At 37.5% G+C, this 27107-nt stretch overlaps 2 protein-coding genes across 10 annotated transcripts in view; one reads left to right on the top strand and one right to left on the bottom strand.

The window, feature by feature from the left end:
* SHOC2 (SHOC2 leucine rich repeat scaffold protein) overlaps positions 1-14766 on the bottom strand; it is a 93685-nt gene extending 78919 nt beyond the window's left edge. For 2 of the 5 annotated variants that reach the window (XM_054436548.2, XM_054436547.2), the window contains exon 1: positions 14647-14766. The gene's annotated coding sequence lies outside the window, so the exon portion shown is untranslated. The remainder of the gene's footprint in view (positions 1-14646) is intronic. The other 3 variants (XM_054436546.2, XM_054436549.2, XM_063670257.1) reach the window with 3 other exon arrangements.
* The window catches only part of BBIP1 (BBSome interacting protein 1), a 21115-nt gene continuing 8301 nt past the window's right edge, over positions 14294-27107 (top strand). Inside the window, exons 1-4 of one of the 5 annotated variants that reach the window (XM_054436556.2) lie at positions 14294-14591; positions 15134-15184; positions 16107-16199; positions 26493-26649. In XM_054436556.2, the coding sequence (XP_054292531.1) occupies positions 16163-16199; positions 26493-26649 (194 nt within the window). In that variant the 5' untranslated portion in view covers positions 14294-14591; positions 15134-15184; positions 16107-16162. Of the gene's footprint in view, positions 14592-14920; positions 15185-16106; positions 16200-20606; positions 20652-26492; positions 26650-27107 lie in introns of those variants that run through there. The other 4 variants (XM_054436555.2, XM_054436560.2, XM_054436557.2 and 1 more) reach the window with 4 other exon arrangements.

Below are 27107 nucleotides of genomic sequence, written 5' to 3'. Positions count from 1 at the left end.
ATGATTTGTGATATGGCTATATCATAATTTACTCATTCCTATTATCAACTGATATTTAGGTTGTTTCTATTTTCCTTTACATTTTTTAATCTTGTTTTCACCAAGATATATAATGCTTCACTGAACATCAATCTTCACCCACAGGGACTAATATTTCTGTAAGGCAGATTCCTGAAAGTAGAACTGTCAGGTCCAAACTAATATGCATTTTAAATTTTTATATGTAGTTCCAAACTGCCTTCTTCCAAAGAGCCTGCATCAACTTATACTCTTCCAGCCTTGCAAATTAGTAATCATTTTCATCAATCTGATGTATGAAAATGATATATTATTTAAATCTACATAATTATTAGTAAGAGTGTGCAAATCTTTCCATTCCTCCACTGCTTGTGGTATTCAAACAAAATACAGCTAATAGCTACATCGTGCTTAACACACACTGTGGCTTTTTTAATTTGCCAGAATTTAATCTTTGGGAGCCTCACATAAAAATCCAAACTTTCATTAAAAAAAAAAATCAAAAGATATGGGCATCACTGGACTGGATCCACATTTCTTTTGTTTGTTTTTTAGACACAGGGTCTTACTACATTGTCTAGGCTGGAGTGCAGTGTCTAGACTGTTCACAGGTGTGATCCGTGTGCACTGCAGCCTTGAAGTCCTGTGCTCAAGAGATCCTCCCACCTCAGCCTCCAGAGTAGTGGGACTACAGGTGCATGCCACTGCACCCAGCTTCGTACTTCTTAATGACGAAAATCAACTGACATTGAAAAGGAGCTGCCCTCTCCAAGTGTTCTACAATTCAGCCACCTCATATATTTCCCCTACTGGGTTCATTCATTTATGTTACCTGCCTGGTCTCCTGTAATAATTGAAGTTTAGTATCCTAGTTCTATTGGTTTATTTGGCTACATACTGGCTATTAAGATTCTTTGTATAAATGATATTAATACCTTATCTTGTACAAACATAAGTATTTACTGTTAATTTTTCTTTTAACTTAATCATATATAATCATAAATATATATAAAATTTTGAAAGTCTAGAAGAACATAAAGTGTTAGCAATGCTATCCTTCAATTACAGGTGATTTTCACTTTTTATCTCTGTATGTATATCTTTCAAATGTATACAATGAGTAATCACTCCTTTCATAATTAGAAAAAAAGCTACTCTCATTTTGAAACAAAATATATGTAACACTGATAGTGATGTTAATTTTTAAACGAATAAAGCCAATTAAAACTTTACCTACAAAGAAAACCTGAATGCATAAAAGATCTATATAATAATCAGAGATCATTTAGTCTATGATTACCCATAAAGAACTTAATATATCTACTACTTCCAGCCAGAATTACAATATAAACTGTTTTTACAAGTGGCATTCAGAAGTACATGGAATGATATGACTCACTCTAAAGTTGTAAAACAAGTTTTGAATATTAGCAGTTCAGAAAACCAATTTTCTCCCATTAGATTTAAATTTTTATAAATATAAAAAGTATATTTTCATTTGGTCAACATTTATACTAAGTGTAATGCACTTAGTATACCTTGCACTTTGCAAGGTGCAAACCATGCAATAACAATAAAGCACAAGCCTTGCCTGAAAGCTTATACACAAGTGAGTAAAGCAAGAAAAAAGTCGAGTAAGTGCTGTTGAAGCACAAAGGGAAGGCACCTGAATTAGCCTTGGAGGTTAGGGGAATCAGGAAAGGCTTCTTAAAAGAGATAACATCTAAGCAGGAATCAACCAAAAAAGGTGAAAGGGGGCCAGGAATCCAGGTGGTGTCATCTTGACTTCTCTCTCCCCTTCAATGTTTACATTCTGACAATCACAAAATTCTATCAATTTTTCTCCCCAAATTTCTCAGTGCCGTTGGCTTCCCTTCATTCTCACTGCCATTACCCTGCTATAAGGTAAACCAAATTCTCTCTTCTAATAGCCTTCTAACTGGTTTCACCATATCCACTTTCCCATCCTGTTCTTAACCTAATCACTATGTTGTAATTAGAGTGATCTTTCAAACATTCAAATCTAAATCAGGTTAATGTCCAATTAAAAGAACTGAGGGGAGTCCTCAGGATTAAACCCAAATTTCTTAATAATAATTCATATGTCTTGAAAATCTAGCCCCTGCATACTTTTGCCTCAACTCTAATATTTCCCATCTTGCACTATGGTAACATGAACTTCTTTCACATCCCATGGCAGAGTCTTCTATCTCCTGTCTCCAGGACTTTGCACATTCTTCTGCCAGAAACACAGATTTACAATTCTTCACTGAGCTAACTCCTACTTACTCTTCAGACCTCAGCTTAGAGGTCTGGGAAGGCTTTTCCTAATTATTCAAAAGCCTTTCTGCATACCACCTCCTCTGTGTTCCCACTTAAAACTTCCCCTAACAGAACACTTATCATGCTATTATTAGACTTGGCAGGTTAGTTGTCTGACTCATTTAAAGGTAATGGGAAAATAGGAACCCTTCTGCCTTTTTCACAGTTGTATTCTAGTACTTAGGACAATACTTAGCACATATAACACTTATATTTACTGAAAGAACAATAAATACTTGCTAATTTGGCTTTATCTGCCATTCTAGACAGCAATTTTTACTCTATAACTCTAAATAAATGCTCAATAAATACTGGTTTAATAACATGGTAAATGAACAATAAACAAGGTTTCATCTCATGCATGGAGTTCCCCTATATCCTACTTAAAATTAACTCCAGGTCACTCAAATTTTGACATGAATACCTAAAAATGACAAGATTTCAATTGTATTTCCCATTATTTATTAAGATATAAAGGCTTCTTATTCTTTTAAATAAAAAGAAAGAGCTCTCCCACCTAAATCATGTAAACCTATATATTTTTGCAGTTTAAGAGTTTAAAAAGGAACTTTCAAAGTTAGAAGACCAAAAGATTGGTCCAAAGAATGAGAAAACACCCAAAATTAACATGCTCAAAAGAATGTTATTGTTTACAGAGAAATGGAAAAGCACATCTTTAAGCAGCACAAGTGAACCTGAGGTAGGGGATAGAGGCTAACGGCTGTCCACGAAAATAAAATGTTCTACACTTGTCCATTTAACTAGAATTATGTCAAGAGTCCACAGCTCATAGCATCTTCAAATTCATTCACTCAACTTTTTCCCTCCTTGGTAAGGAAGCAAAATAAAATATTTTGGAAAGACATGGAGAGACATGGGACTGATTTATTTTACATAGCAGCAAATGGGAGTTTTTTAGGAAACCTGCGTTACTTCTTATGGGAAAGCAAAAGAGTTTACGTGTAATTTATATTCTAGGAAAACAAGAGTTTAGAGCAAAGAACTGAAAATTCCTGTTTACCCGATCCACAATATAAACCATAATTGGGATTACAGCTCTCTTGTACAACACTTCAACTCACCATATGCATAAATTGCAAAGTTCTCCACCAAAGTCTCACAGTTAAAAGGCAGGATAGGGAAGAGGGGATTTAAAAGTCTCAAAAGTACTAAGATATAATGGTAAACGTCAAATGGTAAATGACCAAACATTATCTGAAATGTTTTAAATGCCACACAAACACTACCAAAAAAAAAAAGATTTACTTGTGAATATTTGCTTAAATTGCCTTTCTTGCCAAGGAACTCCAAACATGTCATACACAACTTAAGTATTCCCAAGATATACTTTACTTTTCATTTCCCATGCAAACTGGCAATTTAAAAAAAAACAGCCTAGTTATTTAATTATCAGTGTAAAGCAAAAGAGAAAATATAACTGCTACATACACTAAGATGACTACAATATTCAATATAGTATTTTCAAAGAAAAAAAGATATTCAGACCTTTTAAACTAAAAAATGTTAATTAAATTTAACTACTACTTTTTTGTACATATAAAGCCATATATTTCTTCACTAAGTCTATCTCATTATAAATCTTTTCCATTACTCACTCTATTTAAACTATCAGAAACTGTCAGAAAAAAAATAAAAATAAATGCGCTCTCAATAACAAGACTAGGAGTGTGTGATCTCAAGGTATCTTATATTCAAGTATCAGTCAGTATTTAGTAAGTTGCCATGATTATAAAACAACTGGCCTTTCTTACATTTATATAGTCCATTTTTGAGACTTTAAAAGACCTCTGTGTTCAACTATTTATCTACTATCCTGACAGTTTGGTTTATTAAATAGAACTTACATACTTTGGGTTTTAAAAATATCATCTCATTATCTCTGTATTACATTTTAAAAAATATCACGAAGCAAAAATCTTCCTCATATAAGATCAAAAGAAACATAATAAGCAGCCATACTCAATTTAAGGGTAATAAGGAATTTCTCCCATCAGAAGTTACTCAAGATATTGAAAGGCAGCTCTTATATGTTTTAATATACATAAAGAGATACTTTATTTTTGTAATTTAACACATTAAACACAACCCTACAATTCCCAACTGGTATGTATTATCTACTATCTTGTGAATATAATCCTGCTATGTCCTGAACTGTGTCCTTCCCAAATTCTTATGCTGAAGCTATAACCTCCAATGTGATGGTATTTGAAGATGGGACCTTTGGGAGGTACTTAGGTTTAGATGAGGTCACAAGGGTGGGGTTTTCATAATGGGATTAATGCCCTTGTAAGAGGAGACCAGAGAACTTGCTCTCTCACTTTCTGCCAACTGAGGATACAGCAGGAAGACCTGTAAGAGACTCTTCATTTGCTCTGAACAGAAACGGCTGGCACCTCAATCTTGGACTTTCTAGCCTTCGGAACTGTGAGAAATATATATACTGTCGTTTAAGCCACACAGTCTATGATATTTTATTATAGCACTTCGAGCAGATAAAGAAAATCTCAAAATAAGATTCCCACATAGGTTAAAGAAGCTTTGATATGAAAAAAATGTCCATACCACAAACATGTAAATCACGTAGTAATTTGCAGGTAGCAAGTGATATATTATTTAAATCATGCCAGGAAGGAAAAAATGTTGACATTAGTGATTCTTAGTTGCTCTTGGAAGCAACTCAAATATTATCAGTTTGCATAATTAGTTATAAAAACTGCATAATGGCCATAAGATGTGCTAATGAACAATTTTTATTTTTACATGAATCTACTATTTATAGATTATCAATTTTCAAAGAATTTGAATATGACAAAATATAAGAAAACTTCAATTATATTAAACAATTTCAGCTTTCTTTGATAAAACAAAAATCTTCAAGATCTTGGCACAGGATCATTATTGTTATATTATGGTATTTATACATATACACATATATACATGCAAATATCAGGTATAATTGAGTTCCAATTGAGAAAAAGCCAGGAAAGTTTTTTCATATGCATTAAGGTATTACTCAGAGCTAACTCTACAAGAGTTATACAGCTGACTTTTTTTGAGACAGGGTCTGGATCTGTTGCCCAGGCTGGAGTACAGTGGCAAGATCTAGGCTCACTGCAACCTCCACCTCCTAGGCTCAAGCCATCCTCCCACCTCAGTCTCCCAAGTAGCTGGGACTACATATGCATGCCACCACACCCTGTGAATTTTTGTATTTTTGGTAGAGACAGGGTTTCACCATGCTGCCCAGGCTGGTCTCGAACTTGTGAGTCAAGCGATCCGTCTGCCTCAGCCTCCCAAACTCCTGGGATTATAGGTGTAAGCTACTGCGCCTGCCATACAGCTGACGTTTAAAGCAAATTTAAGTCCATCCTTTTTCATATCATAAAACCTTTTATCTGAAACATTTAATATTAATCATCTTTTACAACTAGTGCAGGCTCAACTTGGTCCCTTTATAAATTAACAAAATAAGCTGGTAAAAGTATGTTTTATCAAATTCCTTTATAACCATATTTTCCTGAATAAAAAAGTAAATAAACTAGTGAACTTTTTTTAATAGTTTCTAATCAATTTCAGTATCTGGTTCTCATAGGCTGAAACAATGCTACAATGACTGGGTTGCACAACAGTCTGGGGAAATTATTTTGCTTGTTTGTTGCCCAGGCTGGAGTACAGTAGTGTGATCTCAGCTCACTGCAACCTCTGCCCCTCAGGTTCAAGGGATTCTCCTTCCTCAGCCTCCCAAGTAGCTGGGATTACAGGCATGCGTCACTGCACCCAGCTAATTTTTGTTTTTTTAGTAAAGACAGGGTTTTACCATGTTGCCCAGGCTGTTCTGTAACTCCTAACCTCAGCTGACCCACCCGCCTCGGCCTCCCAAAGTGCTGGGACTACAGGTGTGAGCCACCACACTTGGCCAGGGGAAATATTTAAATAAAAATTATTTTCACTAAAAGCTTTAAGTATTGTACACAAGCATCATCGGAATATTTATATCAGAGTTATCAAACTTTTTCTAATAAAACAGTGTTGTGTTTTAAAAATAGTGACTCCATTTTAAAAGTCATTTTTCTCAAGCCTCCAAATAATTATTTTCATGAGCCTTATTTGCAAACTAAAACATTACCACCTGATTTATTTCAAACATTCACTAACCATCATTATATTCGACTATCTTAAGGTGCTTGGTGCCCAACACAAAGCCTGACACAATCTCTCATCATTTTGCAGTTTCAATATGCTTTGTTCTCGTCCCAAATACTCATATTCTGTTGTACTACTATAAGCTATTATATAACAGGAGGTGGGGAAAATTTAAAAAATACTGCAGCACTACCAGCCATTTAGCATACTGAGTTCCCACAGTTGCTTAGTGGGTGTTCTGAAACTAGGCCATTTTCTAGTATTAAGAATTTCAAACCACTACTTCCAAAGTACAGAAATAAATGTCTTCAAGATTAAATCATAAAACCTTACTATTTTAAGCTGCCTAGTATATAAGCATCCCATTTCTATGAGTTTAGAGTTGCAATTAGCACATGGTAGATAAACCAATATTTATTTTAGGAGCAAAATAACTAGCTCTCCTACCTATCCTTATAGTCACAGAATTCAAGAGATCACAATATTAAAATAAAATGTAATTTATTTGAACCAGAACTAAAGCTCTGGTGAAATTTTGAATTCTATATCGCAGATATATACAAACCCAAACTGAATTAAATATAATCTATTTCAGGTCACCCAATCTGTCAGACACCACATACTTTTAGCAAAGAACTATGACTTTCAACCTAATTTTCCCAGTCCAGTTAACCAGGAAATGCCAAGGAATTAAGCTTATTTTCTTTAACAGAATAAAAGTTGAAGAAATACTTAGCTATTTTGTCTTATCAATGCAACAGGTTGTTTTCATTAAAAGTGGATCAAGAAAAATATGTTGCTACTCAATTTTACATATTTCATAGCAAAGTAAACAAAGAAACACATAAGTATAATATCTACCTCTACAAATTACAAGGTAGTATATTATACTGCACTGATTCAGTATTTTCAGATAATTGTTTCAACTTAAATTTTGTTCAATAAATACTGTTACCTACTATGTTTTACCTCATTAAGCAAACCTTTCCAGTAAGAAAAACTTAACACAGTAAAAGTTTTAAATTGTATCATTTTGAATGGTATTTTTCCAAAATACATGAGGTTATTAACAAAATTTACTAATATCCAATAACCTCTTCTTCATGATCCTAGATCATTATTTTTTATACTATTCTATGTATAAAACAAAGTGTCTTGTAAGATTCTACGCATGTTTGTCATAACATTAGGTTGCTATAAACTGCTGTTTTTACAAAATGTCTTGCATCTGGCTTTTTGAGTTTTTCTTCTGCTCTTATTTTCAACTCTCTTATGCCTCTAGGAGTAATTTCAGTCCTTTTTACATTTGGTTACCAAACTTTTAAAAATTGTGCACTATGTGAGAATAAAAATGCCTGAATTAAGGCTTGAAGGACTCTAAAAACAGAAAATGTGTGTTTAAAAACAAGAACATTATGACATCTCTTTGTCCTTCCTTTGGGCCTGTTCAGTTTGTTTTGGAGCTGTAGACTATTCATCTAAAACTAATTTTCCACTTGGAACCTACAAAGTCTAGACATTGTATACTGGTGGAACAGTAAATAAGACAGACATACTCAATGCTCATCTTAAGGCTTACAGTCTAGCAATAAAGACAGACATCAAACATATCATTACAAAAATAGTGTTATAAAAAAGGAAGTACAAGCACTAGGATACCTTCAAACAGAAGAACCTAACTAGGGATGAATGGAAGGTCTCCCCAAGTCTGGGAGACAAAATTGAGGCCTGAAGGGTGATTAGAGTTTAGCCACATGAAGAGTGCATGAGGTAGTAACCAAGCCGATGACACCAGATAGTTTTAGCTTCCTAGTAAGTAATCTCAAGATAAATGAGGTGTAACAACATGTTTAAGGCAATTGCTAAAATATTAATATTTTAAAAAGAAATTTCTCAGATTTCTATAATAAAAATAATTAGAAGGATCAAGAAATGCAAATGAGTGTTTTAACACAGAAAACTATGGCACTCTGCAGGGAATGGAGTCTGGGATATCAAAATTAGGCCTCACGTGATAAGCCCTGGAAGAAGTATTAAATTATATTGCATGAAAGGTCAGGCGTGGTGGTCCATACTTGTAATTCCAGCACTTTGGGAGGCCAAGGCAGGTGGATTGTTTGAGCTCAGGAGTTTGAGACCAGCCTGGGCAACATGGCAAAAGCTAGTCTCTACAAAAAATAGAAAAATTAGCCAGGCATGGTGGCACACACCTGTGGTCCAGTTACACGAGAGGTTAAAGTGGGAGGATCACTTGAGCCCAAGGAGGTCAGGGCTGCAATGAGCCCAATGATTGTGCCACTGCACTCTAGTCTGGGTGACAGAGCGAGACCCTGTCTTGAAAACAAAAACAAAAATTACTGCGTGAAAAAGAGACCCTGTCTTAAAAACAAAAAAACCCAAAAAATACTGCGTGAAAAATTAGTCAATTCTCAAGTTCAGAGAACTTTTAAATCATACAAGACAATTACAAAGCCTGCTTCTAGGGCATAACTGTTGACCATACAGTCTGACTTACCTAAAGAGTGGCACTGTCAAGTAAGTATGGAAAGTGTTTTTTAAAGTGTACTCAAAAAAGAGTACATTTTAAATGATTATACAAAAAAAAACTTTACCATGAATTCTAAGAAAGTTCATAAATGTTACTCTTAACATGATACATAAATGCTGAGATATTTAAGTACTGCTTTTTAATTTTTTTTTTTTTTTTTTGAGACAGTCTCACTCTGTTGCCTAGGCTGGAGTGCAGTAGCACATTCTCAGCTTACCACAACCTCCACCTCCCGGGTTCAAGAGATTCTCCTGCCTCAGCCTCCCGAGTAGCTGGGATTGATTACAGGTGCCCGCCACCATGCCCAGCTAATTTTTTGTATTTTTAGTAGAGACAGGGTTTCGCTACGTTGGCCAGGCTGGTCTCAAACTCCTGACCTCAAGCGATCTGCCCGCCTCAGCTTCTCAAAGTGCAGGGATTAGAGGCGTGAGCCACCACGCCCGGCCTTAAGTATGATTTTGAAACGTTATCCAAGTTCTAAGCCTGGGAATTATTCCCCATGTTACACTGATATTTCTCCTTGTATTTAATTAAAATATTAATGAAAAATAGGTGAAAATTTTTCCCTTCTTTTCACAGGTGTTGAAGGTAAAGTTTTAAATAATAGTTTGGTCAACATTAATACAGATCTGCAGTTCAAAGCCCAAATAAAATTAGGAACATAAGAAATATTGTTATTAATAATAATATAAGCTTTAATCGAAGTCTACCATATGACCTAATATTATTACTAGAATCCAAACTGTTATTCTTCTCTAATTGTCCAAGTGGACCTAAACATATCTAACCTTTGTGCTTTTACTACCCTCCCCTATCCTACTTATTCCTCAAGAGTTCATTCCAGTCCTGTCCTCCAGTATTGCCAGTTATACGTGCAGTGTGAGTCTTAACTCATCTGAGTTTGCCAGTGTATACTGCTGTTAAAAGCATGTGTCACATTGTTTAACAATTAACTATTGACTTGTCCAGTTCATGCAACAAACTCTGAACTTACTGAAAGAAGGAAACATATTTATCTCTGTATCCAGAGAGCCTGGGACACACATGGCATTCAGCAGAAGTTCCATGACATTGGTGAATGTGAAACTGTAGTTACTAAGAAATATTTATGGAACAAAATTGAAAAGTTAAAGACTATTTGCAAGACTGAGAAAGTACTGAAAGCAGGAAGAAGTGTTATACAACACAAAACTGGAAACTGAAAAAAACCCAAATTTAACTGATCAAATTAACTCCAAGTTCTAGAAATTATGTGTCAAAACAGGCCATTTCCACTTTACCTCCAAGACATTAGAAAAACTAAAAGAAAAAAATATTTATCTTTGTCAGCTGTAAAATTACTTAAAATTATAGGACTTTTAAATAGTAATTGAGGGCAAATAAAGTATTTAAATGTTAGAAGTCTTCCTAGTGCTATCAACAAAAGATAGTCATGCACAAATAATTTATAAAAATATTTCAGGTTCATTTCACATAGGGACCAATTATACCCCTTTTTAAGGTCTCCTGTAATGTTTTAGCTACAAGCAGTACGTTCACTCTTTCTCATAAATGAATCCTTACCTTTTAGAGCATGTACTACTTTTTGCAATCACTTCTGACCTTTAGAGAAGTTCGAATGAGATATACAGTGTGAAAATGAATTAGTGTTCTTTTAAATCTTGATAAAGGGAACTGCATGCTTTCTCAAGAAGCACACATGCTACCATCATCTCAAAAGCTTAAGGATCGTGGTAATTAGAATATCCTTTTGTGTGTATAAACTTTGCTTTGCTGAATTAAAGATGCTATGTTAAAAAGCTGAGACCCAGGGGAAATACCAAACAAAACCAGAGTGAACATTAATTTATATTAAACTAATTCAATTATATATTTTAGAACATAAAAGTTTCTCAGACTTATGTATGTTTCAATCTGTAATGATTAACAAACACTTTTAAGAACACTCTATAATATATGAAGTTCAAGCATACCATAGGTCATCTGTAATTTAGAAATTATTCAGATTTTAAAAGTCAGTTTACACAGTCGGAAAATATAAAAATTTACTATATTAAGAGAAAATATTTCAAAAAAGATCTACAGGGCACAACTTTGATGCAGTGTAACAAGTAAATGAAACAAAATTCAGAAGGCCAAGCAGTTAAAATAGGGGATTACAAGGATAGCAGATGATGTATGTCCATAAATTAGTCTAAGATTCAGCCAACTTATATGTCTAATGCACAACACATAACGCATGAAATATAGGTCTACCAACAAGCAAAAATACCAACTCACTTAATATTTGAAGTACTCATTTAAGTATCACATAAAAGTACTTAATGTATAATTCTACTGCTAAATTACAGTTTCCATTTATTCATCTATAGCAAAATACCAATCCCTACTAGTCTCATTAAGAAATGTCAAAATATCCAATTTATATTTAAATTTCCTCTGCTAATTGATATTTTATAAACAAGTAGCAAAATTCTTCCAAGTCTAAGTTATAAATCTCAGAACTCACTGAAGGATTTGTGCGTTAACTTGTTTTGTTGTTTTTTACTGTTTGGGGTTTTTTTAAATCTTATTTTGTTATAAGCATTAACCTTAAGGCTTTTTCATACATGAAAGATACATGAATGATATAGTAAACCAAATTCTAAAGATACATTTCACTTAATCTTCAGCCTCCAAAAATATGCATCCTTATATCTACATATAAAGTTTATATCTTTTAGTTAAAACACAGATTTCTGTATTTAAATATTTTTACAAAAAAAAATCAAATATCTGAACAGTTTAAAGAACAGTCTTCCAGAAATATTAAATGATACAACAAATATTGAAAATGAGCATATTTTTAAGGTAAATATAACTATAATTTATCCACCTGTATAATAAAGAATTTCAACTTTATTCACCCATCCTCCATAATTCATACAGGTAAGCCAAAGCAATAACTATATCAATCACTATTGGGAAGCCATTTTTGGAAACATTCCACATAGAATTCCAGTTTATGTCTCTCTGATGTGGAGAGAGAAAAGTCATTCTTCCCTGACCCAAGTCACAGAAAAAAGAGTAACATTTTAAAGGCGTAATTCCAGCAAGTGTGACAAAGGAATTTGTAATTTTCATGTTTCTATTCAAACATGAAATGTTTCAAATTTCCAACTGGCTTGTAGTTCACAAGTTGATGCATGACCTTTTACTTGCTACAACTACCAGAAAAACAGCTCTGATGAACTTTCTGAATACGGTAGTTTAAAAACTAAAAAAAAGAGATCTAGCTGCAAACTATTAATGTATATTTTAACATCACTCTTTAATCCATAATAATTTATGAGAAAATTTTTTAAACTTAAAAATTATATTAATAATGAGTGATCAGAAAATAAATGTCAACTTTTAATGTAGCTGTTTCTTCAAAAACTGAAGGGGGAATGCGGCGATGGTTAATGGATATAAAAAACAGAATGAATACGATCCAGTATTTCATAGCACAACAGGGTGACCATACTCAATAAATTTAATTGCACATTTTAAAATAACTGAGAGTATAATTGGATATTTGTATCACAAAGGGTAGATGCTTGAGATGATGGGATACCTCATTTACTCTAATGTGACTATTATGCATTGTATGCCTGTATCAATATCTCATATAACCCATAAACACCTACTATGTACCCATAACAATTAAAAACTAAAAATAAAACTGAACAAGCACCTTGGGAAAATGCAGTACCCTTAAAGACATGTCCATAATTTGAAACTGGGATTTCAATATTGTTTTATATGTTGGCTTTATATTAAATTTCAGACATTTGAAAGTTACAAACCTTAGACAAAACTTTTATTTAGTTTTGTCTTTATTTTTGTCTATTTTTCAAATGTGTATTTATAATTACATAAAAAGTTTACAATATACTTTATGTCCAAATAAAGATAAAAGGTTTATCATACTCAGTCTAAGTTCCCTATGTGGAGAATGGTCATTTGCATACTTTATTCCTAAAATTCTTTTCACTGTCACACAGCAAAACATCAACACTTGATAAATTCAAATTATAAATATAACCTTAGTGAATGTTACAAATTGGATGTAAGAGCTAAGTCTCTTCAAGTACACAGTAACAGTTCTACAGCCCACGGCATGGAGGATGAGGGTAAAGATTAGTAAGTACACTAATAAACTGAGGTCTTTAAAATTAAAACTATTTTTCAGTGGTGTTGCTGCATTTAGTTACAAAAACACTTGGTTACACAAATATACCTTAAGATTCCGAAAACCGTAACAAAAAGCTTTTGATATAGTAGTCCCTCTTGAGTAGAAACTAGACGCACTCGGTATCTAAGAAAAGTATACGAAATGACACAGGTGTAAGCCTAGACACTGCTGGTAGTTATCACGCTGGAGGCAAATACTATACTGTCCACATCTGCAACCTAATTTTGCTTCAGCATCCCCAGAGACTTCGAAAATATTTCTTTGGGTAGGTTGCAAAACTGTGCTTCCTCTTTTATTCTCATCACCCCCATTACGATACAAAGCAACAGACAAGAAAAATCAAACTGCCAACTGTAAGGGCTTAAACACACACACAAAGCATCTTTCTAGCTCCCGAATCGGTATTTATTCCACCTGTTTGTAAATCCATAATTCCACAATAACACAAACTGCCTGCTGAAAGAAAGGAAGAAAAGAAAAATAAAGAGGAAAAAGAAAGAAAAGAAATAAAGAGAAAGAAAGAGAAATTAATGCTTTGGAGTCATTACTCTTCCACCTAGGCATGGGGGGAGGGGGATGGTACAAAAACAATGGATATTGAGAGGCTGGGGAAAAAATCGTCTTGCCCCAAAGACTCTTATGTTATGAGCCTGGGGGAGTCGGGTAAGAGTGAGACTACTTTTCCTCTCTCCCTTAAAGCTGTGCTATCACGGGGAGAGGTTGCCATCGGGCATGTTCTACTAGGCGGTCTCGAAGGGCTACAACTCGCTTCGCTAGGCAACACACCCAGAGCCGATCCAGCACTCTTCACTCAAGGGTTTTTAGGGAGAGGAGAACGGGAGAGCAAGGTAGACTCTAGGGAGGGGGCGCGAAGAGACCCCACCCTGTATGACCGCCGCTGCGCCCGGGCCCTCGCCAACGATTTACACGACTCGGGGCGCCCTGCGGACTGGGCCCGGGGCCCCCGGGAGCCGAGAGGAGCGAGACTGTCCGCCAGGCGCCCCCGGCCCGCGCCCTCGCGCCGGCTCGCGGTCGCCCAGAAGCTGTCCGGGCCGCCCGCCGCTGCCGCCGCCGCCGCAGGCCCGGCCCCGGCCGCTGTCAGACCCGACCGCCTTCCTCTCCGCGCCGGGCTGCAGGCTCCCACGCGAGCCAGCTCCAAGGGCCCCGCACTCCCGGAGACAGCAACCAGGAAAGCAGCGGCGGCGGCGCCTCCCAGGGCCCCGGCCCCTCGGGCCTCGCCCCGGCGCTGCCGGCTAGCGCCTGTCAGGGCGCGCGGGGCCTCCCCCTACCGACAGCCAGCCCGACTGCCCGACGGACAGGAAGGCAAGCAGGAAGAACCGACCAACAGACACCCTCCGCCTCTTCGGCCCCGGGTTACCGTCAGGAGTCCCGACTCCGCCATCCTCCTCGCTCGCCCTCCTTCCTCCTCTTCCTCCTCCTCCTAAGAAGCGACGCTGCCCAACCGCCGCCCCCCGCCCGCCCCTCCCCCACTCGCCCCGCCCCGCCCGCCCCGCCACTACTCTCGCTCCAGCCTCCCCGCCCCACCCCTCCGGCGTGAGCCCGTCACTCGCTAGGCAAGAAAAATGGGCGGAGCCGGGGCAAGACAAGCTGCCCAATCAGAGACGGGCAGTGCCGCCAGCTTCTCCCTCTCCGCCCTTGTCCTTTCCTCAGTTCCTCTACGCCGTCTCCCGCCCACTGGGCGCCGCTGGCTAGCCGGGCTACAGAGTAAGCCTCCGGCAGGGTAGAGTGACAACTCCCCGATCGGAAGTTACTGTTGAAGCTAAGGCGGCCATAACTGATAATGGCAAAAGGAGATTCCTGGCTTCCTGTTTCCAGGGTGACGTAGATTTTTTTTCCTTCGCCAGTCTCACCGTTACCCGGGGCAACAGCTGAGCCGTCTGGGAAGGGCTGCATCTGTAAGTAAGCCCAAAGAGGTACTGTGGGTGACCACACATCCCATGTTAGACAAGTTAATTCATACTCTGGACTACACGTCCAGTTTCCTGGCCCTTGTTTTACTGAGACGTCTGGTCACTTACGGAGATGGACAAGTTTAGGGCTCCGAAAATCCCTCTCCTGCCCGGAAGTTGCATTTGGCACTTCCGAATAGGGTCATGGCGGAAGGGTGTTAATAGCCTGGCCGCCCGTGCCCCCAGGGAATGCCTATTCTTGACCTTAGTTGCAAAGTGAGGTGAGTCCCTGGGCCCCAACCAGTGGGCTGGACCTGGGCCGGACGGTCCCTGTGGGGACGGAGCGCTGAAATGGCGAGCGGGGCTCAGGGCCGCTTCCGTTGGAAGGCGGTTTTCTTTCCGGGCTGGCCTGGCGGTGTCCCGCCCCACTCCCCCCGCCCCCGTGAGGCTCCCTGTGGGGTGAAGCCGCCCTAGCCCTGCCAGAGGCAGCCGGGCCTGGAGGACCCCAGCGGGGAATGGGCGCGGACTTCGGGGCGGAGCTCCTAACTCCGGCAAAATGGAGCTCTTGACCACGCCTTCGCAAGTTCCTATTAAGTACTTTCACTCTTTGGCCTTTGGAGGGAGGAGAATTCGGGAACTTCAGAAAATCATTTTCCACCTTCACCTATAAAAGGAAAAGATGAGCCCCTACCACCAGGGCAAGACCTCAGTCTTTTTCCCCTGCCACCTGCCTTCCCATTCTGATTTTTCCCCCCTTTCCGCGTCTCTCCTTTGAGTCTTTGTAAGCTTTGACTGCGGTTCTGGTGGTAGGATATACTATCCTAATCCTGCAGGTCTACAGTTTCTTAAACAACGTGTTGAATATTTTTGAAAATACTGTATTGCTTTTATATGGCGCTTTACAAAGTTATCATACATTATCTTATAGTTTCTTCTGTATGCTTGAGTCAAGAACTCTCAGTCATCTTGGTAATACCGGGTTGGATGCTTAAAGCTGCAGCAAAAAGACCAGAACTTTCAGGTAAAATTGAAAATTGTTAATATCCAGCCAGTCAACGATACAGATGCAAACCTACCTTCTGACTTAATTTCTGCTTCCTTAGTACTTACACGCCAGCCAAAATGAACTACTGTTGTTTCTTTGCGGTTAATTACTGAAATCTGTTGTAGCACTCACCTTTTGTGATTCTGTATCTGATTCTGTTATCCGTGGAGATGTGGTTCCAGATTCTCCCCAGCAGGAAGTAATTTCCTCTGAGTTTAGCATTTTTTGTACGCCTTTTATGACAATCAGTATGTTATATATATAATAGCGCTTATGTTTTTAGCTTCACTACCATGTCTGCACTTAAATAGAATGGTTTGTATCAGATTCGTCTTCCTGTCATTTTCACCATGCACATATTATTTTGGTAAATACTTACTGAAAGTTTGAATATATCGAGTGTCTCTTGGATGCCCAAGACACTTCCAGCCAAGTTTTAGAGACCTTCAATTTATCGGAAATTCAGCTGAGCGCCTGCTACTCAACGTTTTTTTACGTTTCCCCTGTGAAGTCTTTCTGACATGATTTTTTCCCCAATGTTTTATTATGAAAGTGTTCATATATTTAAAATATGAAAGAATTAAATAATTTAATGAATATTCATGTACCCATCATGTATATGCAGCAGTTAACATTTTGCCATATTTTTTTCATTCCTCCCCACTTTTTCATTGTCATAAAAAGTTGCAGACACTTATTGTTAGGCAAGACACCCTTGAGATTTCCAGCATGAATTTCCTAAGAATTTTGAAGTTCTCCAGCAAAACACAATATCATTATTACAGCTGTTTTGTAACTTTTAAAATCTAGCCCAAGTGCTAATTTTCCTAATTTACCCAGGAATATCTTTTATACCTTCTCCTTCCCAATGCTGCAAAAAAAAAAAAAAAAATCAGGATCCAGTCAAAATTTTTCTTTAGCTTTAATGTAGTAGAGTTCCCCCATCTTTTTTTTCCCCCTGTGACATTGGCATTTTGAAGAGTTCAAGCCAGGAGTCTTTTTGGAAATGGGCCCCCCTTTTTCATTCTTGTAAACCAGAAGTTAGTCTAGACGCTTAAGCTGAACATTTTTTTTGCAAGGATATGTCACAGTATTCACACTTTTCTAGTCATGACTAAGCCTTCTCAAACGCAGCTATACGCACCTTTGCTGTGAGTTGCTGGTTAAATCCATCTCACTTCTCAGCATGCTTACCCCTCTCCAGTGTCCTACAAAGAAGAGGGTAGCATTTAATCCTGTGTGTATAGAGTATGTGTTAGTGCAATGGGTTGGCAACATAGACTGACTACCTTTAATAAAGTGTTGCTGCTACTTTGCCTATTCTTGGAGCTGATGCAATGAATTTCTGCAGTAATGTGTACTGATGTCAGCATAGTTTATGAGTTTCAACTCCTGGCACCCTGCAGACATTGTTGAAAGATGTGTGGGCCCTGCAATTCAAATACAGATGAATCTTGATGTTATCAAAGCAAATACCAAGGCAACTGTTGGCCATCTGGTCACATTCCAATTTAGGCAATGTTATTTTTCTCACTGAAATTCTCATGCAAGTCTTAATTGGTCCTGGTGTTTTTATGATAGCTTTTTGGTAGCATTAAGCAGAGCCTATTAAAAATTGCAAAATCAAGATTATACTTAACACTTAGTACATTAGATACGTTCTCTGCCCAATGGATAGAGAAGTGTTTGTGGAATTTACTTCATAATCACAAAGGGAAAACTCAAGACTGCCAACCTCGTATACTCCTCCTAGCCTAGACTTATATTTGATCATGAAAGATAAGTGAAAGGAAAATACTGCACATAAGGGAGCGGAAGAAAATGCTCTGGGAGGACAGAATTTCTTAGATTGGTATAGAATGTTTTTAGCCATCATATTGAAAATTACGTAGTGCATTCTGTTAGTTGCTTCCTTTGTGTAGAAGGGAATTTGCTTGTGTGGAAATACTCCAGATTTAAGTAAGGCAAAATAATATACCAATTAAGATCACAGGTTTTAGCATCAGACCTGGGTTTCGGGAATAAGACTATTCAATAACTGGATGACCTTGAACAGCCTACTCACTCTATTAATAATCTATTAAACAGCGCCTTGCCAGGTGTGGCTCACACCTATAATCCCAGCACTTTGGGAGGCCGAGGCAGGTGTATCACTTGAAGTCTGGAGTTTGAGACCAGCCTGGCCAACATGGCAAAACCCCGTCTCTACCACAAATGCAGAAATTGGCCGGGTTTGGTCACGCACACCTGTAGTCCCAGCTACTCAAGAGGCTGAGGCACTAGAATCGCTTGAGCCTGGGAGACAGAGGTTGCAGTGAGCTGAGATTGCAGCACTGCACTCCAGCCTGGGCAACAGAGCGAGATCCTATCTCAAAAAAGAAAAAAAATAAAATTAAAAAAAACGAGCCTTAAAACCGTTAAGGATTGTTTTACAGAATTAATTCAAATATATATAAAGTGCTTTACCTCGGTTTATAGCACATGGAATGCAGTCAGTTTATGGTAGTTAATAACTTCTAAAGCAATCCAGTTAGGGGACATATTGAATTCAGGCACATATTGACATTGATTATTTAGTGAGTGAAGGAATGAATCTACGACAGTAGTTCTCTTAAGTTTAATGTGGGGGACTTAATTAAAAGTTAGGGTCCGGCTGCTGTGGCTCATGCCTGTAATCCTAACAATTTGGGAGGCTCAGGTGGGCAGATCACTTGAGCCCAGGAGTTTGAGACCAGCCTGGGCAATACGGCAAAACCCTGTCTCAAAAAATACAAAATATTAGCTGGGTGGGGTAGCATGTTCCTGTAGTTGCAGCTACTTGGGAGGCTGAGGTTGGAAGATCACTCGAGCCCAGAAGGTCAAGGCTGTGGTGAGCCATGATCGCACGACTGCACTCTAGCCTGAGCAACAGAGCGAGACCCTGTCTTAAAAAAACAAAAAAAGAAAAAGTATTCTGATTCAGCAATTCTGATTTCTGAAGAACTCCAGAAAAATCTGTATTTTTAATAATTGTACAGGGAGTTTTGATGCAGATTATTTGGGGACTGGGCTTTAAGAAGCACTCCGTAAAGTATCAAACAACTTTTCTCTTTCCTTGCACACTGTTGAAATAGCTAACTAAATATCTCAGGTGCTAAGCAAATACTTTTTTTAAAAGGTTAATAGCTAACATTTTTAGGACCACTGTCTAGTACTGAATTTTGAAATAGGAAGGGTTATTAGAAAAAGACATTTTGCATGAGTAGGATGTATCATTACTAACTTAATAGTAGTGTCTGCTACTGGGTTTTCCCAGAGCCAGTGGCATCATCCAAGTTCACCCAAGAAGAATTCCCATTCTTAGGCCTAGGTACATTTCAGAAGCTAGACACCACACATTTTATTCACATGAGCTTGAATTAATTAGCTAAACTGAACACGTTGCAACATTTTTCTACCAGCAGATGCCAGATAGCAAAGCAGAATAGAATCTGCTGTAGTCTCCGACATATGACATATGATGTTACTTGGCATCTCCAGATAAACATTATCAATCCAAATTAAGCATTCTGCTAGCATGTGGGCAGTTGAGTAAGAGTGAGTATTACTACTTTATGTTTGCTGAAAAATGTATTCTTTCTGGGCTCCCCTTTTCACCTTTTTCTCATATTTACATTCAGAAATCTAGTATGTTTTTGAAAATTCATCTATCAGTTAACCACAAGTCTTGGATAAGACAAAAGATAAAAATTTTGTTATTCTACCATTCTCACCACCCCCTCTCAGAACCCCCACACTAGGCAGGTTGAATTTACTTTAAGGGACCCAACTTAATAAATATTCATAGAAGAAAAATACTCTTTACATAAAGTATCCTTTACAGTCCGTGGCCATGATTGCTCCTGACTACTCCTTCAGTTCCCAGAGATTGTATTTTTGCATCTCAATGCCCATTAATGATAAAATTAGACAGCTTGGCATATGTTTTACTGTAGTTGCAAAGTCAAATACCTACAATGGATGGGCAAGTAAGGTAAGAGGGAACAATAGGCGGTAGGAAGGACTGGAGAATTCCAGAGCATGTGCTTACCTAAGTGAAGCATCACTTCCCAGCCCTAGCCAAATTTTGCCATGTTGAAATGTGGGCTTGACGTTGCCAGATTTGTCAAGTGGAGCTAAAATTTGGATTTTTTGTGAAATTTCCTGATTTTTAAACATTGGCTCAAATACTTTTTAAATACCTGTAAACCAACAAAATATTTAAGTGGATAGCATCAAGGGTTACCAGTTTATGACATGTATGTTTCTTAACATGAAAACATGAGTGGTGCTTTTGTTGAGAATCTCAAAATGCTTCAGAAATGTTTTCATTTTGCCATATGTCAACTGCATTTACTTCTCTAGGTTAGGTAACAAGTCACCTTTCGTCATCTCCATCAAAAATTCAAGGTAGGTTCTTTTAGACAACAAGCTTCTGTTCCCTTGATTACAATTTTAAAGGTTTTAACCTTTGCTGCCCTTTTAAAAGTTTGTTCACATTTTCTCAGCTTTGAGTTCTATTATGAAATAGGTTTGCTTTATTATACTTTTTAAAACATCTAAGAACACAAGTTGGCAGCACATACTACTTCAAAAGTAAGTAAGTGAAACAGGTTTTTAAAGAAAAGCACCTTTAAATAGATCATGCTGTCTTATAGGTACCATGATATTTATGAAGATTCAAAGATTTTTAGAGACAGAAGATACCTTATGGTAATCTAGAACAAGTCCTTTATTATAGCAATATGAAAATTAGTCCTGGAATAATAAATGTCATACTGTATTTCTAAGGACTTTTACATCCACTTATCACTTGAACCTTACAACCCAGGACAGATAATAAACATGTTTTGTATGAGAAAACCAAACCTCTGGTTGGCTAAGAAATGTATTCAAGGTCACACAGCTAGTTAGCGGCATGGCCAGAGTACAACCATGTACCCCATTTAAAGTATAAATGTGAAATAGAGTACAACTAGTTAGCACCAGAGAGCAACCCTGTACTTCATTTAAAACATAAAGGTGAAATAGATTGATTAGAAAGAAATGACAGACTCTAGTATAAGCTTCTGTTTTATTTAAGTCACACATTGTTTTACTGTCATAGTTTATTTAAAACACATGGAATCCTAGGATATGCTGGAAGATTCTATTTCTAACTTTAAAACTGGGGTCTTGTACAATTAGCATAAGCTGATAAGTTTAGATACATTAATAGAGGGAAAAAGGAATTACAATGAAGATGTAGTGACAGGTTAGGAGTAGGAGGCACAAATTATGGAGGATAAACACATAGACCCATGGAATGGCTCCTTGGGGCTCCCAGCAAAGATCAAATACTAGATTAAGGAGACTTGGTGTGGGGAGGACAGTTTTAAAAACATCCGAATCCCATCCTGAACATTTTTAGAAACCAAGACTTGACGTTGGCATCCACAGTATGTTTTCATTTTGATGTTTCTAATCCATATGTATACGTTATGAGCAATCAGGAATGCAGTTTGAATTTTAGTAATTTAGTCTCCTCCTTTGTCTGTCCCCTGTGTGACCACAGCTTACATTTTCCAGATGGCTAGATGAAAATAGGTGCAGTCTAAAGCTAATTGCCCTCTTCAGCTGTTTAACCCAAGATCAGTATCTTCTCATATGAGTTGTGATATAAGCTGTCATATAATTTGTGATATGATGAAAATAATTTAAAAATGCAAAATTTGTAAGCTTTTAAAGTGTATGTTTCTAATTAAGCTTGGGATTTGAAAGTTTCAGTGACATAGTGTTTAAATAATATTTAATGCTATAAACAAAATCTAGAGTCAAAAAGCAGTTTTTCTTCCTAAGAGATTTATTTCAGAATGGCATCAAACATGACAACTGGAATGCTAAATCCTCAAATTAAGAAGACAGAAAAAAAAAAAAAAAAAGAAAAGCTACATGTTGGTTAGAGCCATATATTGGTCCGACTGTTGCCACAGTTCCCAAACTAAAGAGGAAGAAATGTGCTTTGGTCAATATGCTGCGCTTATTTTTTCATCTACCTCATTCCTGAGATGTACTGTTTGCCTCATATTTTATTTTCACCCTCCTTTGTAAGGGTTATTAGTGTCTTCAAAATTTCCCATTTCGGTAGAAATTGAAGATTGTATGTTACTTCAGCCTTTGTTGGCTTCTGCACCCCATAGTCTACGATTATCTCTCCACCGTCTTCTTGAATGTTGATATTCCTTCAGTGAAGCACCGTACTAAACCTGCTTGGGATCTCCCTATCCTACAGATGCAACATAGAGAAAACTGAAAAGAGACCTTGCCTTTGAGTAAGGCAGACCCGAGTTCAAATCCTGTTTCTTATCGACTGTATGATGTCGGACAAGATAACTCTTCTTAAACCTTGTTTTAAAAGTCTGTTAAATTTCATCATATATATATATATGTGTACCCAATATATAATTTTACTCATGTGCCCGTTCACCTCCCGCTGCAATTGGGAGATGCAGTGGGAGGTGGATGGGCACATGGGTAATTCAATTCTAAAATCACCAGTTATGGTGATAAAAGTTATTTTCAAAATTACTGCAGAAAATTCCTTAAAATATCTACTTAGTTGAAATACATGCATGACTTCGTACTAAACATTGTGTTGCTATTGTTATTCTTAAGCAAACTAAAATTTAAGAACCATTAAGCTAACTAAAGGAAAGAAGCTAAGGTAAATGTCTTGACATTTAAACGATTCTGCCTTTAATATAACTCTTAAGAGTATGGGTATTGAGAGAAGAGGTGGAGAATTCTAAAATATTTTTGCTTGCCCATAGATTTTTCATCATGCATTTTTAGTAATAAGCCTCTATAACTAATACATGTTAATAAACTTATTTTTTTGAAAATCTAATTTTATGCCAACATTATAATGGTACACTATGGTAAGAATTGCTGACATTCATTGAGCTCTCATGCAGGGTTTGGTCTAATGGCTTTATATGAATTATATCTTTAATGCACCAGCCATCTCAAGTTGATGCCATTGTAAGCTTTATCTTGCAGTTGAAACGAAGGCTCAGAAAATCAAGTAATTTAAGTGACTAATCTGACTTCAGCTGCTTCTTTCAACCACCACACTAGACCCTTGTTTCTTTGTACCATCACCCCACCACTCACCATCTTGCCATGTTTTTCTTGAGTGATTATATCCACCTCTGTAGCTTGTACTACTGTACAGTTGACACTGGGCCTCCAGTCCTTTTTACCTTCCTCTTGGACTTCCACACTCTGTGAATCTAAACTGAACTCATGGTCTTTACTCTTCCTTCTCAACCTTCTCATCTGTGTTTCCAGTATGAATTAATATGGGTATATCCACAATCATGTTAGCTTACTTCATTCGTCTGTGATCATTTCCTTATCACCCACTGGCGGTGGGGGGGTGGGAAGGTGGAGGATGTTTGAATCTCAACTTCTTGTACCCTTAATTACCTCTTATATCTTCTCCTCTTAGTGTCTGTTATCACTGCTTTAATTCATACTTTCATCATCTTACCTAAACAATTATAGCTTCCTTACTAATCTCCTTTCCTCTAGTGTCTCTTCTCATTTTTCCTTTATTTTGTCAAGAATATGTGTTTCCAAAACATGAAGCATGTCACGTAACTGCTCAGAACCATCCAGTTAGCTCCCTCCTGACTATAGGATATGAAGTCCAAATTCAGCGTTGCAGACTGAGTGTGAACTGGCCTCCAGCTGGTCAGTCCCACCACAATACCTGGTGCACACTGTACACCCACTGCACTCTAGCCATGTCCTCCGACAGAACACTTTTTTTTTTAATGCTTCTTCATTTGAACGTATTTTTCACTTTGTCTAGAACATCTGCCCCTTGCTATACATCTCCTTCTCTGCCTAGTAAACCCCCATTCAGCTTTCTGGGACTAGCTCCAATGTCATGTTTAATAATAATTCTTCAGAGACCACCCATTGTCCCCTGTTCTTAGCCAAGTTTTTCATGGTTTTCATTTCTTAAGGCACAGTAGGCATGCTTTTATTAAAGTACATTGTATTCAATTATAATTATTTATTTACGTGTGTCTTATTCCCTACCTCATCTCCACCAAAGAAAGGAATTGGTTCTTACCTACTCTGTCTCTCTCACTTAGCTACGGCTGGTACATTATAGACATTTAGTATGTTTGTTGAAAGAAAAAAATCTGTTCGTATAGGTACTTTATTGTTCCAAATTATTTCTATGTTACATTTGTTAGTTTTCTACTCTGAAAGAGTAATGCTTTTGTTGTCACCTAAAACAACATCATTCTCATGTTTATCACTCTAGTCTTTACTGTCCAGTGTTTATTTCCAAATAGAATACAAGGTACAGCATTAATTTGGCCTATCAACTCACAATTTCTGTCTACTGTAAAGACTTATACTTTCTTGAACAAAGAACTAGGAGCTAGGCTCTTTTCCCAAATACGTAATAGGTGTGCAGGGAAGATCTTAGCGAAGGATTCTGTCTTTTTCTAAGACTTTCACTTGTAGGTCTCCTGCAAGTCCACAACATTGAAGTTCAAAAGATGACATAAGAGCCAACCTTTTCTGGCCGGGCATGGTGGCTCATGCCTGTAATCCCAGCACTTTGGGAGGCCAAGGCGGGTGGATCACGAGGTCAGGAGATTGAGACCATCCTGGCCAACATGATGAAGCCCCGTCTCTACTAAAAATACAAAAAATTAGCTGGGTGTGGTGGCACACGCCTGTAATCCCAACACAGGAGGCTGAGGCTGGAGAATCGCTTGAACCCAGGAGGTGGGGGTCGCAGTGAGCCGAGATCGCGCCACTGCACTCCAGCCTGGTGCCAGAGCAAGACTCTGTCAAAAAAAAAAAAAAAAAAAGGCCAACCTTTTCATAACAAAATTATATAAATCTTAGTCTTTACAGTTTGAAGTTGTTTATATGAAGATGCTTGCCTGATTAATGGAAAATCTGTTGAGGGTATCATTGTTTTGCTGGCCTGAGTTAATCACCACCACATCACGGCTTTTCCTTAAATCTTGTCTTTCCCTAGCTTTATGATTTCACAGTGTAGCTAGGTGCTCAGTTGAAGCACCAATTTTTCACCTGCACCTAAACTATTTGAAATAGCCCTGTAACTGTCCTCCTGAATACATTTCAGATCTGTTCAGGTCATTCTCATTCTTAAAATATTTCAGTGGTTCTCCTTATTTCCTTCAAAATCAATTTGATTGCAGTTTGGTTAGGGTTTGTTTCCAGACAGGTTGCTCGTAACTCTTTTTTTTTTTTTTTTTTTTAGCATTCCTTGCCTCCCCCATAATGCACCATGTGCTTTGTGTTGCCTGTCTTCATGCCTCTGCACAAACTGTTGTTACCTGCACCTAAAGTTCCCCCCCATCATCTGTACCTGACACAATTGCTCCCTAGTCTGTGTTCCCATGGCATTTTTACAAATACTTCTAAGTATAGAACTTATATTGCATTATGTTTCTTCGCTTATGTGCCTATTTTCTTCTTCCTCCACCCCCATCCTTCAGGATCCTCAAGCCTAGAGACTATGCCTTAGTAAGTTTGACGCTGAATTAAAATTTCAATATAAGATGACTTGCTATTTGAATACTTCAGTTTTGTTCTTAACCTTTTCTTAGTAATGGATGTTCATGTAATAGAAAGTAGAAATAAGGCCCATAAATAACCATTAATTAACATTTTGGCACAAAATATTGTACTTGTGTCACTAGAAACCCCCACATCAGGATATCCTTGTGATAGGAGAAAAAGATGTCATTTTTGCCAAGTCTGCAAGTCTTTTGCAAGATTTTATCTTTTCATATTTAAATAATTCCTTTATAAAAAGACAGCTTTGTCCAGGATGGTCTAAACTTTTCACTTAACAGAGAAAAAAGTCATTCTTCACTTGATTTTAATAAATGTTACATTCAGAAGAAATACAGCTTTTACTAATTTCAAAATTAGTTATTTATAAATACTGGTATTTTCCTTAAATGTGCTTAAGATATAGCATCTTACTGCATATGCCATATTGAAAGTGACATTGCCCTAGGAATACAAAGTGTGTTCTAGGCAATACTGGTCCCATAATTGCACTTTTAAAGAATTCCAGAATCACATAACTTTAGGAAATAATATATACTCAACTCTCCTGTTTGAAATGTATCACATACTTTAGCATATTAAAGTTTCTAAACAGTCCTGCTATTAAAAAGAAAGTTTAACTTTTTTCCTTCCCAGGGCTTCTCAAATTTAATAACTGTGGAATCTTATCAGAAAGTCCATTAACATCTCAAAGAACAACGTGGTTATTGTATCAATCATCATCCTTTATACCAGGATTTGCATATCCTTCAAGATGCCTGAAGACAATCGGAGGGGTATACAAGCAAGCAAGGTTAAGAACAATCAATTTTCAGATCCTAAATTTTTATATGTAGTGTCTGCTGATAATGCATTCCCTGAGGAAATGGACCTGTGGATAAACCATCATGCTTCATCTCATTTCCTATCTCCCCTTTCACCATTTTTCTTTCTTTCTTTTTTCTTGAGACAAGCTCTTTGTCACCTAAGCTAGAATGCAGTGGCGTGATCATATCTCACTGCAACCTAAAACTCGGGCTCAAGCAGTACCCTCACCTCAGCCTCCCAAGTAGCTGAGACTAACAGGCACACTCCATCATGCCTGAATAATTTTTGTTAATTTTTTGTAGAGATGAGGTCTTGCTTTGTTGTCTAGGCTAGTCTTGAACTGGACTCAAGCAGTCCTCCTACTTTGGCCTTCCAAAGTGCTAGGATTCCAGATGCGAGCCATCGCACCAGTCCCACAATTATTTTTCTAAGGATGTATGAAGG

Source organism: Pongo pygmaeus, chromosome 8 (genome assembly GCF_028885625.2).
Source record: "Pongo pygmaeus isolate AG05252 chromosome 8, NHGRI_mPonPyg2-v2.0_pri, whole genome shotgun sequence".
In the NCBI taxonomy this organism is placed as follows: Eukaryota; Metazoa; Chordata; class Mammalia; order Primates; family Hominidae; genus Pongo; species Pongo pygmaeus.
This window is presented reverse-complemented; position numbering and strand designations above follow the sequence as displayed.